The sequence below is a fragment of the Schistocerca americana genome, chromosome X, assembly GCF_021461395.2.
Source record: "Schistocerca americana isolate TAMUIC-IGC-003095 chromosome X, iqSchAmer2.1, whole genome shotgun sequence".
NCBI classification, from domain to species: Eukaryota; Metazoa; Arthropoda; class Insecta; order Orthoptera; family Acrididae; genus Schistocerca; species Schistocerca americana.
In genome coordinates this window covers 511,919,883-511,933,518 of record NC_060130.1, presented here as the reverse complement: position 1 = coordinate 511,933,518, position 13,636 = coordinate 511,919,883, and the positions used below count along the sequence as shown (strand labels likewise).

The window sequence follows — 13,636 nt, the reverse complement described above, 5'->3', positions numbered from 1 at the left end:
TACCAGGAGGCTGAGTGCATCATATACCAGTGCCCCCACCAAAATCTTTGGCAGCACCAGAACTCGAAACCAGGTCCTCTGCATGGCAGCCATCTAAACTAACCATTCAACTATGGAGACAGACACCCTTCCCTTAGTATCATGCAAAATTCTATGTGTGTCAGCCTAGGGCTCTGCATCCACTATAAAGTGCCTCATGCTCTGTAATAAATACTGTAGGCGCCCCGGTGGTCCCGGTTGCCTATGGTGGACTGGAAGCTGAGCGGTGACCTCTTCAGTTGTCAGGATGCTAGGAAATGACTGTGGACGCGTCAGAAACACCAAAGAAACATTATTAATTCATGACACCTTTATTCCTGCTGAGTACAATGTGGCCCACGTAACACAGGCTGGCTGAGCTTGGTGATATCAACGACCTTCCCTGAGTCCTTGATGACTCGGGGCGATGACACCAGCTCCAGCCCGCACCAGTCTTGCTAGCGCAGCGCCGCGTGCTGTGACGTAGTGGTGGAATGCCCTTACTGTGGCCACTCGTGGCTGGCTGGCCGGCTCGGCAGCGGACAGCAGGCCGCTGCACCCCTGCGTGATGACACATTCTTATACATGTGCAATCCTCTTACCTCTTGGCTAACCTATTGCCTCTGGCTCTCAGCATAGGCCACGAAACTTTGACAATATTCCATGTTTCCAACTCTTTACTATTCTGCGACACTACAATACTCTTTGTATCTTAATGTACACTGATGGAAAAAAATCTCTACATCAAGAAATAATTAATGCAGAGTAATGAAATTTTGGGACTGTAATTATCTAGGTAACATATTTAAATGGTTAATGTTACAAGATCACAGGTTAATGTAAGCACAAGAAAAAGAATTGCAAATGTAAAACACTGGTGCATGAATAACTGCTGTATCTGGCAGAATGTTGAATGCAAGCTTGCAAACCTGTATGCTTTGTGTTGTTCAGGTGCTGGATGTCAGTTTTTGAACTGGAGTTCAGTGCATGCTGTACTTGGTTGATCAATACATGGATGGTTAATGCTGGTTGTGGATAACACTGGAGTTGTCATCTGGTGGTGTCCCATACGTACTTGATTGGAGACAGATCTGGTGATTGAGCAGGCCATGGCAACGTGTCGACACTCTGTAGGGCATGTTGGGTTACAACAGTGGTATTTGGTTGGAAAACAGTCCTTGGAATGCTTTTCATGAATTGCAGCACAACAGGTTAAATTACTAGACTGAAAAACAAATTTGCAGTCAGGGTGTACGGGATAACCATGAGATCCTGCTGTCATACGAAATCACACCCCAGACTGTAACTCCGGATGTGGCTGCAGGCACTCACCTGACCTTCTATTAACCAACACATGGCCATCAGTGACACCGAGGTAGAACCAGCTATCATCAGAGAACACAACAAACCTCCAATCTACTCTCCATTGAGATCTCACCTGACACTACTGCAGTCACAAACAGCAGTGGTTTGGGGTCAGTAGAATGCATGCTACAGGGCATCTGTCTCGGAGCTGTCCTTGAAGTACCTGATTGTGAACAGTTTTCTGTGTCTCTGTTGTGCCAACAGCTGCTTGAATTGCTGCTACAGATGTGGTATAGTGCACCACAGCCATACAATGATCTCAATGGGCTTCCCTCTCTGTAATGCTATGTAGCATTCCAGAGCCCAGTTTTCTTGCGATCATACCTTTCCATGACAACTGCTGCCAGCAATCCAGTACAGTGGCTACATTCTAGCCAGGTATTTCTGCAATATCATGGAAGGAACATCCAGCTTCTTGTAGCCCTATTACATGACCTTGTTCAAACTCTTTGATCTGTTGATAATTGTGTCTTCACTGTCGTAAAAGCATTCGTGGCTAACATCAGCTCACTATGTCAAGTCTCAAAGGTAACTAATGCTTATGACCATTACAGCACATATTTAAAGTAAACCTGATTTTCATCCTCATAATCGTACTACTAGTGCCACTCTTATGTGACTGGCATGAAATTTGAATAAAGTCATCTTCCAGATGTAGAAACACACCTACTAACTTTTGTTTATCTTGCACAACTCCTTTTTTGGTGCCAGAAGTTTTTTCTGTCAGTGTACAGTCCCTGGCCAATTTATTAGATGCACTACAATTTTTAAGCAAATTTTGATTTATGCCTAATGAAATTTGTTTTTTTAATATGCAAATTGTGAGAAAATTATTATGTGTAGTCTACTTCATACTAAGATGCTATAACAAGTACATAAAATGTAATATTTGTTGAAAACATTTTATTTCAGTAATTACAACAAAAATTAAAATATTGTAAAAGTGAAAACATTAGTTTTAATATCTTGTTGAGCCACCTTTTGCAGCTATGAGAGCCTTAATACGACATGGCATGCTGTCGATGCAGGACTGTACTGTGTCTCACATTTGTGGATGACGATACCAGACATGGGTGATCTTCTCTAAGAGCTGTGTTTTTGTTGTGATAACATATTCTGCCACGTCCCTCTTCAGTAGTTTCCATACATTTTCTATGGTGTTCATGTCGGGACTTATTACCTGGTCGGTCTAACAGAGGGATACTTTTTTCCTTCAGAAAGGATTTAACTGACCTGTCTGTTAGATAGGGAACTAAAAATAAATCATTCCCCATTTGGGAACCATTCTCTGAGCTGTGGTATTAACTGATTTTGCAGGACTTTCTTGTACTGGTCTTGCCTCATTATGCCTTTAACCACATAAAGACATCCTGTACCCTTGCCACAGGTGACAGACCAAATCATCACCTTAGTTGCATATTTTACGGTCTGAATATTGCAGTCGCAATGAAATTTTTCTCCTGTTCGATGGCACACTTACTGAGATTTGTTAGTCAAAATTTCAAACATGCTTTCATCGCTGCAGCATACCTGCAAAAATCGAGAAACATAATTAATATACTATGAATAAATGTACATAGGTTATATCATATTGTAAATAGTAATTTTAAAGTTAAATTACCAATCTACAGAAGTCCACATCCTTATGACACCACTGTTTAATCCACTTCAGATGCTTCGCTTTCGTTGTGGCTGTTAACTTTGGTTTTCTAGTGGGTTGACAGGCCTTGAAATCAATATCCTTCAACTTTCTGCAAGCAGTGCGTTCAGATGCAGTCACATTAGCCTGTTCCAGTTGAGATTTTATCTGTTGTGTTGTTGCAAATCTGTTTTCTATGCAAATTCTTTTGAGAAATCTTTCTGTCCTTGAGGTGAAAATTAGTTTTCTTCCACATTTACTCTTCCGTCTGGGGCTCAGTTCTTCACCTGAATCAATTTTCTTCTTTATGCACCTCACACTAGCTTCTGACATTTCAAACCTTCATGAAATTTCTGGATTGGAATACATTTTCGTATTAACAAGGGCTTTGCCCTCAGAATTTTTATGTGGTGAAATGTCCCCTCTTTTACCCATTGTTAAAATTCACAATTAATAATACCTGGCTGTTAAACAATCAATTGTGATGTCAATATTATGAAATTGATAATCAAAGCAAACAAAGTATTACACCAGTTACACGCGAGAACGCCACTGAACAGGTCCTTTTCTCCACGCTGTACTATGCACATTGATAACTGCAATAAGTCAACAATTCAATGTCACTTAGCAAAAATAGATAAAAAATTCAACAATGTAATAAGTGCCCTGAATAACTGTCATAAATTTTCCGATTAATTGCATTAAATATATTACTCAACATGTAATTATTACAAATAACATTAAAAATGTGCAGTGCATCTAATAATTTGACCAGGGACTATAGTTGAAGATACAACTACCCCACAGATTTTATTTAAAAGAAAATTTCCTGGGCAGTATCCTCCTCTCACATTCTGACTAATTCACTTCCTTCTTCCAGCAACCAAGATTTGGACGGTACGGGTTGACGAGAACAGTGCTTCTGAAGTTTTTGGCAGTGGGAAGTGTAGTAGTCAGAGGATGAGAAGAGGATACTACGCAGGAGATTTATTTGTGAGTGAGATCTGTGGCGTGGCTGTGAGAGGCGAGAGCCTGGAAGAGATAGTTGGTGTAGTTGTTGAGAGAATTAGTGTTGAGCAGAGGCATTTGCTGCAAATGCCTCAGCTGTAGGAAAGGGAGGTTTTGATGTGAAAGAGGTGGCAGCTGTTAAAATGTAGATGTTGCAGCTATTGGATAATTTTATATAGACTGAATTTGGAATGTTAGAGTCAGTGAGGTGGGAGTTAACATCAAGGAAAATAGATTTGAATCTGGAAAAGGGCTAGATGAATTTGAGTTGAGGACTCAGATTTGTCTACCTTCATCCTCAATGCAAGTGAGTTCCTCTCATTCTGTGGTCTGAGTGACCTGCCCTTGCTTTTAACATGAACCACTGAATGATGATAGCAGTTGACTATCATCATTCTGCAGTTCCTGCTCCACACACAGCCACTGTCCATCAATATGGCTGTAGGTCTGAAACCAGTCACCTTTTAATGAATGTGCCTTGTTATCTAGACAGTTATAATTTATTGCAAAGATTATATGTTGGTCACTGATTTCTCCAATAACATTTTCAAAAACAACTACTCTTAGCAGCTGATTTTGTGTATTTTCTCTGTGACACATGTAAATATTCCTGAACCTTTTCGGTTTCAAGGAGCTTTGTCTCGATATCCATTGGAAACTAAATATATGTTTGCTTAAGTCTGTTAATTCCAATTTATATACAATGTCCAGCTATAAAATATTTATCATTCACTTTGCAACACCCTATTAAAACAAAAGAGTACTTACAGTGCTAGGGCTGAAACAATTTATAGAGTGTGTGTGAATGTATGTTGGAGGTGAGAAAGGTGAGGGGGCAGAGAGGGTTGCAGGAAAGTAAATTAAGTGCATAACAAATATTTAAAAAATGTTAAATAAATGTTGAACATCCAATTCCTTTGTCTTGTATTCATAATTGCTGATTTTGAGAAGGAGAATTTAAATGTGGTGTTATAAGTACCTGATTCTATACAGCTGTGCAGGAATTTGTCTGTGACATTTCATCCTCAGTGAAAGTTTAGCTTTTGTGTACTTAAACTGATTGGTCTACCTGGATTATGTGTGCTTCTCAAGTGACTGGACTGGGTTATCGTTGGAGCAGCTATTACTGGTACATGGGTGACCCTGAAAAAGTTGTGCGCTGGAGACCCATCACTTCCTTAAAACTGTCCTTTAATAGCATCTAGTGAACAGCATATACTCCCTCACCCTTTCAAAGACCTCTAGAGAACCCTTCTTGCTGACTTATTTTGAATCTCTTTGCTTAACCCACTTGCGTACAATGACGGGCATACATGTCATCACACTCACTTGCACTTACATACAATGATGGGTACAGCTGTCACCCTGCATTTGCCTTATTGTGTGGTGCTTTGGCATGTAGTGGATTACTGTTGGTTCTAATTTTAGTCCAGGCAGCATGTTAATAGATGGCATGAAAATGCTCAATTGCAGCTAAATATTGCAATGAAAATTAGCACATTTTCTTAGATTCAGTAATGCAACATGGCCGATCCATACGAAATCCAAGCCAAGAGAATACTTCAGTTTCCTGAAGAAAAGATTTGAGTGATACTGATGGTGGACTAGACTTTGAAAACAGTGAAAACACAGAATCAGAAGTGAGTGACAGCAGTCGTTGTGTTGACAAAGAAGATTTTTCCCTCAACAGTTGAGACGATGTAGTGGAAGTACGTCAACAATTACTGATGAGTGGAACTCGGAAAATGTTTGTATACTATGTACATTACCAAGAGCAGCAGTGAAGGGGAGGTAGATGTTACTATTCACAGATCCATGGGCTAAAACTCATCAGAATTGCATGGCACTGATCAAATTTTGACACCACAATTCTTGGAGTTGGTGGTCAAGGAAACAAATTTCTTTGCAGAAATGACTGTACATGCAGAACAGTGAAGAATGGTTGACAAATCACACTGGTTTCCTGTGGCAGCAGATGAGATCTAAGCCCAATTTGTACTGGGTATACTTAAGTCCCAAACAAAGAAATCTTCTGTACAAGATAATTGGTAGAGAAGGAAAATAATACAGACTCCTATTTTTAGTAGAAGCATGCCTTTTAGGAGATTCAAAGCCCTCTCAAGGTATCTTCAGTTTGCTACTGATTCTGCAGGTATGCATCATGACAAACTGAGGAATATCAGGCCAGTTGTTACTCTTCTACTTGACAGATTTCAAAGGGTGTACAAGCCTGCAAATTTTTTTGTGTTGATGAGAGTCTGATATTCAGGGGCAGATTGCCATATGTATAATACAAACTTTCAAAGAGGGCAAGATTTGGTTTGAAAATATATAAAGTATGCTCATCTGACAATGGATACTGTTACAATTTTAAAATTTATTCAGCTCTTGAGGCAAAAAAAGTAGTCAGCACCCCATCAAGTGAGAAAGTTGTTTTGGTTTTGTGTGACACTTTACTGGATGAATGGAGAACAATATACATGGATAATCATATTCTCTCCCACTTTGTTTCTAAAGCTATTGGAGAGGAAGACCTATGTAGTTGGAAGTGTAAGACCAGACAGGAAGAACAAGCCACCACAGTTTAAGAACTCGGTCTGAAAAGAGACGAAGCGACTTTTGCATCAGTGAATGAAGTTCTTGCTGCTAGATGGATTGACAAAAAACCAGTGAACATCCTGTCAACCATTCATGATTGACCTGAGTATGAGGAACAGCAAAAAATGGGAAGACTAAGTTGAAACCTAATTGCATCAGCGATTATAACAAAGGATTGGATGGAGTTGATGCATGCAACAAATGCCTAGCATTATATTCTCCTGTGAGGAGATATGTGAAGGGATATAAAATATATATTTTTATATGTTTTATATGTTGGACATGGCAATTGTCAGTGCAAGTATAGGACACTATATGATTAACGACAGTAAGAGAAGAATGAGGTTCACAGGTTATCATCTCAACCTGGCTGAACAAATTCTGAAAAATATTAGACTTCCTGATTATGGGATTTGCGGGCACCCAAGCCTAGGAACAAATCCATTAAGACTACAGAGCAGGGACTGGGGATATTTTCCCACAAAAGTACTCCAACTGACAAAAAAGCAGCACTGTCTAGAAGGTGTAAGATCTGTTACAACAGAGGACAGCATGGAGAATCCTGTTTTGAGTGTCCAGAGTGCAAGATCTGCCTACACGTGGATAAGTATTTTAAGCTTTATCACACTGAGACAAACTGTATATTATTATATTTCAAAGTATAATAGAGAAATACAATAAATAGAATGCTCTAATATAGCTTATAGTATGTTGCTGTAAAAATGAGAAAAATCACTGAAAAATAAGTGTACTGCTGTGTCACAACATCAATTTAAAAAAAAATATTGTGTGACAGTGGGTTAAAGTGACTACTGTGTTGTGATTCTTCATTTAGGAAAGTATTCTGCTGTTGTAGTGACTGGGAATATGAAGAATGTTGTAATGCCCTTTGTGAACTCACTGATAGTGATATGTACTGTTCCTGGAATATGATAGCTGAGGTTGGACTAAAAGAATTTTAAACCTGCTTTGCTCTGACAGTCTTACATTTACTTACTCCTCCACCCCTTCTTACTTCTGCAGAAGTTCGTATTCCAATTCATACTTTCTATCTTCAGAGACACCAATCTAATCACACTGGTCACCTTGTTAGGAGGTTTTGTTGTGCTACTAAATGCATATCTGCTTTAATTGACCAAAACTGTTTATCTCTACCTGTTATTTTCATTTCTAGCATATAGAGCACTGAGAACTTCCTTAACTGCCTGAAATTGGTCTTCTCTTTCCCCCATCAGATCCTGTATGTGTTTACATCATTATCTCTATCCACTGCTCTTAATGTCCATCTCATTTTTGCTTGAAAACCTTGTTCCTTATTATTCTGATTAGTTTTATTTCAGCCATGTATAGCACATAGTTTGTGATTCATATTGGTAAGGACTTCTTATGTTGATGTTCACTAGTTAGTACCATGACAAAGAAATGGTCTTTCTGGAGGAGATGGTGCTGTGGCTTACAAGGGGCTTGATTATCTTTATGATGAAAATGAGAATTTAGTTCTCCTGTGAGCCATGTCTATCAAATTACCATGATAAATCTCTACAGTCTTTACGTCTAACTTCTGTAAATGCTATTCTGAAGTGATACCTGACAATAAGACAGCATCAGACTTCCATAGAGTAAAAAGTCAATAAAAAAGCTGTATGTCAGTAACACACTAGTAATGGTTCAGCTCTATTTTTAAATATTTTATAAAAGGACTCCACTGGAAGTTATTCCAGGAAACAGGTTTTTTGCAAAAGTGTCTTTCAAAATGTAATGCTAAGCAGAGTTTTAAGTACTGGAAAATATCAACGAGGTGGGTTACCACCAGACAACACAGAAATGTAGAGGCTGCTAAGGACAGAGAGCTAGCACCTAACAGGGTTATGTAATTAATTTGAGGAGCTTTCAGAAATGATTTACAGTAGTAGTTTTTTTGTACCTTATTTATTAATGAACATGAGTCGATGTACATGGGACCTCTCAATATCCTTCCCACCATCAATGCAATGCTGCCACATTCCTGGCAACTTCATTGATGTGTCACAGACCTGCTGTTTGGGGATACTACGCACCAACTCATGAACAGCTGCCTGCAGTTCTTTGTTGTCACAAACCTCTCAGCACATCCTTTATGTTATCAAATAAAGAATACTCAGATGGAGTTAGATGCAGTGAATATTGTGTGCAGCACAGAAAGGGACTCTAATATTGTCACCTTTGCAGTTGTGCCATTGCTGGTGTGGGGTCACACATTGTTATCCTGAAGGAGTGCTCCTTTTGACCACCTTTCATGTCACCTTCGCTGCATCCTCCATCTAAGTCACGCAAGGGTGTCACAGTACGTCCTGCTGTTGACAGTTGTTCCTTGTGGAAGTTAGTCCATTAATAGTATGCAACAGAGACTATCTACTTCCCTGCAGATGAAGCAGCATGAAATTTCTAGGACCAGGGACACCCAGGATGTTCCCATTGAATGGACTAGACTTTGTTCATAGGTGAATGGTAGTGACACCATGATTATTCCTGTCACCAGTACTTCCTCTAGGCCTGTGTCAAGTCCTGTGGAACCCAATATGCACACATGTTTTTCATACCAAACTCATCATGAATAATGAAGTGCACGGTTGCACATCCTACACCTGTCTGCAACTTCAGTTCATCAAAGATTATGTACCTATCAGCCATAATCAATTCAGACACAACCTCAGTGTTCCCCAGAGTCTGCAATGTTGACAGGTGACCAGCACCCATAGTCTTGCATGTGGATTCCCTTCCACTAGTGAACTCAATGATCAAGCTGTAAACAGCCCTTTGTGCAGGAGTTGCTTGATAATACACTACAGTCGAATATTTATAAATAGCAACAAACAAGTGCCGCCCTTTTACTAGACATACCGTTCACAACTGTCATCTAGTGTCTATGTGATGTATTGGAATCAGTTCATCATCCTACAAGAGGATGTGCCTACAGTCTGAGTACTGCTTATGAAACAGAACAATTGGAAATCATTTCTGAACACCCCTTGTAATATAATGTAACATTTTATGATGATGTAATTGTCACCCTGTTACAGCAAACGGGAATTGGAAGTGACGAGTGAACTGTGCACACCAGACAACAGGGACTATGCTGACATAGCATCACGCTCAACAGCCATTTTCTATGACAATTGTAATCATCCCAGTTGAGATCCAGACTGGCTGTGTCTGTGTAATACTACCTCCATGCAGAACACAGCCACCATTACCTGTTTATACACATATATTGTGTATCTGAATCCCTTGCATGCACTCACTGTCATGTGTGTGATTTTGCCATCATCCTTTGAATGAGAAAGTAAGAGCTGTATAAATTGTAGCAGTGTTTGTTGTTTACTATTGTTTTCTGAAATGTTATATGAATGTTGATTGTAAACACTGGACTGATATCACAGTTTTAGAATGAATGGTAAATGTGCTTATATTGTACCTTGCTGAAAAACACCAGTAGTATACAAATATGGCCTACCATCACTGTAGACATGTAAAATATATGGTTTAGATCTGCTGAAACATTATCAGTACTGCAGTGTTCATTGTCCAGCCAAGTTTTATTTAGGAAATGTTGTGAAATTTCAATAGTTTTTATCTGTAGGGTGCTGCAGTACTTTTCACTTTGTATTGTAAAAACTGTAAAAAATTACAGGGTGAAATGCATCTGTAGAGTCCAGTTGCCATCAGGATACTGTGTAATTTTTGTATTGATTTTGTTGCCTGTGTTTATTTGAAAGTGGCACAATACCTGACTAACTTTTGTATGTTTACTATTTTTTATAGCTAATTTCTACCACTTCAGTATTTACAGTAATGTAAACGAGAGTTTAACAGAGCTGCTAATGTTGGTGTGTTAGTTAGAGATGAAGATCAACTGCATTTCATGTATTTAAGTATGTTATAGTACAAAACATTGTAGTTACCATATCATTGCCATTTTTAGCTAGTAAATACACTTCATGTGATTTATTAATCAAATTGATATTGAATCAGTCATGATGGTCATTTCCTTACACATGTTTTACGAAAGAAAGAGATACAGATTCATTGTGATGTTTTCACTGTGACTGAACTGTGTTACTATTAACAATGTGCAATTCTGAGCACTGTAATGATCTTGTAGTTGTTAAAAATAGCTTTACAGTATTGTATTGATGAAGCATGTGTATTTTATTCTTGGTAACATATTTGTTACCATTTTGTGTGTTATTTTATTGTTTTGTTGAAATATGTACTGAAATTGTTATTTTTTAATTTAAATTTTAAATAGTTTAATTTTATACCCAGTCACATCATTAATGATGTAAGGCCTGTGATTTTTATCCTGTTGTTGAACAATATATGAATAACTAATTGTGATATTGTGTAGTGAATATACATATATTCAGTCATAGTCTATGTCTCTAGAACTGCTTATATCTCCTCCAGTCACTGCTCAATACATTTTATATTTCCTGTTGTTTTCTTCATGTGGTTTTCAGACCATGACATCATTTATCTAATAATTAGCACATTAGACTAATTTGGTCACAATTACAAGTGCAGAAAGTAACTGAAAATACCTTTGCTGTGTATTTATGGTTTTCCTAATACTGCCATGAGCTGGTGAAAATTCTGATGACTAGGTTAGTTTGCATTAGCTACACGTATGAATGACAGGTATTGGCACTTGCTCAGATTTGTGGGAAAGTAATTATGGAATAATAGTTCACACCATTAAATTGTTCTCAATTTTTGATAAATGAGATATCTGGTAGGAAGCTGATATTATGGCACTGAATCAAAACATAGTAACTGCATTCTTGCAAAGGAACCTATTAAATGAGACTGGTAGAGATTTCAAAATATGATGGTTGTGTTGTATATGTACTTCTGTTTATGTCTGAAAAAAACAGGGGGGGGGGGGGGGGGGGGAAGAGATAGTTTCCAGTATAGATTAAAATTTACTATTTATGTCCACCATGGCAAAATTTACATTGGTGAATGTTGTCAGATGATAATCCCCTTACTCAGTAATAAATTACCACTGCAAAGTACCTCTTTTCAGTCTTATTAACCTAACAGTCTTCTTTTTATAATAAAATTTTAAACTGATCAGCAGTTACATTGGCCTGTGCATTTCATTTGTAACCTCTCTGTCCTAATACAATGTGTGTTTTGATACTGTTTTTGTAGAATTTCACACATTTTCATTTAGTATCATGAGCCTGCCATATATATTCTGTTTGGAAGTAATTGTTTATATATCCATTTATGTATATAAACTGAAGCGGCAACTGTAAACGTGTACCACTGCCGGGAGTTGAATCCAGATCTCCTTGATACAGCTTTTCACTCACCACTTCAGTCTGTGTATATAAAATCATATCTGTAGGAGACCAGTAAAATCTCTGAAACTGTGTCATTTCATTTCGTTACATATCCTCACTACTTCTTTTTGGTCCTTGTTCTGCCCTCTTATAAATGACTGGTATGCAATCCACAGGCATAACTCAGTCTCCTCTTAAATACGTCTATCAGTGGTAGCTCTTTGTAGATTTCTTTTGATACATTTCTGTGTTTCTGGTTACCCTCAGAACCTTCTGTACATAATATGTCACCTTCCTTACATAATTTACCACAAATAATATTTTTATTCTCAGACCTTATAGTCACTGCAAATCCCTCCATATGCCATAGTTTTTGTTTTTTCTGATAAACAATAAATATTGATCTTCTGGAAATTATATCCTCATCACCAACATTTGGTAATTTTAGTTATATAAAATTTACTATACAAACCCTAGAAGATGCAATTGTGTCAAAAGTTCTGTAAAATAGTTTGCCTCATGATATTTTATGTCAAGGCAACACTTTAATATGAGCTTAATGTTGAAGTCTTTTGAAAACATGAGAGTTTCTTGTACATTTTATCTCATTAGATTTCCTCAATTGGAGCAGTGCAAGATTCATTTTCCCTCTGTCACAAGTTTGTTTTGAGATTTTAATGTTTGCTGCATTACACAGAGATAAGTAGCTTTTCAACAAATAAGTTTATTGTAGTCAACAATCACATAAATATTTCTGTGTTGGAACCAAATTGGACTGTATAATCATTTTCAATAGATTGTGGGATAAGCCTTTGCCAAAGGCACTGTTAAAATGTGTCAAGCATTTTCACACACACAAGGCTCCTACCTGTCTGCTGGCAGCAGCCTTGCTCATATGATTAAACATTCACCAACCAGTATAGACTTCTGGGTTCTGTATCAATAAATTATTCTTCAGGTTTTTCATATGTTCAAGAAGATACAAAATTTGATTGTATCTTCATTAGCAGTGAGTTACTTTATCAAATGCCTTTTGGAAATATATTTAGACATATTCTACCCATCTGCTTGAGCCTATTATTTGTAAGACATTGTGTGCGAAAAAGAGCATGTTACAAGTGATGTGTTCTCAACCCCTGTCGATACTGTGAGAGAAGCTTCTTTTCCCAAGGAACGTAAGGATGTTTGAGCTTAAAACGTGCCCTAGGACCTTGCGACATACAAATTTTATAAATGTTAGCCTGTAGGTCAGTGTGTTAGTTCTCTTAACCTTTTATAAATGTGAGTTGTCAGTGGTCAATTCAGTCATATGGAACTGTTAGCTGCACAGTAGGTTCTCAATAAATGTGGGCAAGAAAAGGGGACAAACCCATGCATATTCACTATAAAAAATAATAAAAATTCTGTCTAGACCCATATTATTTGACAGTATTCCTTGGTTTGTCAAGGCCTTGTAAAATCTGAAGAAGGTATATTTAGAGTGCTCTATAACTGTTTATTTTATAGCTTGCTTGTCTCTCTCAGATAGTCCAGCATGAGAATGTGCCAAGAGAAAAAGGGAACACTGCTTGTAAACTTATCCAGTTTATGTTAAAAGTATTAACTGATGATTTATGTGAGTGTAATATGCAACAAGTCACTTTTCTGAATTTTAGTATAGTTTATTTTCTATACTAGTAAC

General features: G+C 37.7%; 1 protein-coding gene across 3 annotated transcripts in view; it reads left to right on the top strand.

Annotated features, from left to right (window-relative positions):
• LOC124555404 (pancreatic triacylglycerol lipase-like) overlaps positions 1-10,952 on the top strand; it is a 452,049-nt gene extending 441,097 nt beyond the window's left edge. For all 3 annotated transcript variants that reach the window (XM_047129300.1, XM_047129301.1, XM_047129299.1), the window contains one exon: positions 9,688-10,952. In XM_047129300.1, the coding sequence (XP_046985256.1) occupies positions 9,688-9,802 (115 nt within the window). In that variant the 3' untranslated portion in view covers positions 9,803-10,952. The remainder of the gene's footprint in view (positions 1-9,687) is intronic.
• Positions 10,953-13,636: the final 2,684 nt, after the last annotated feature.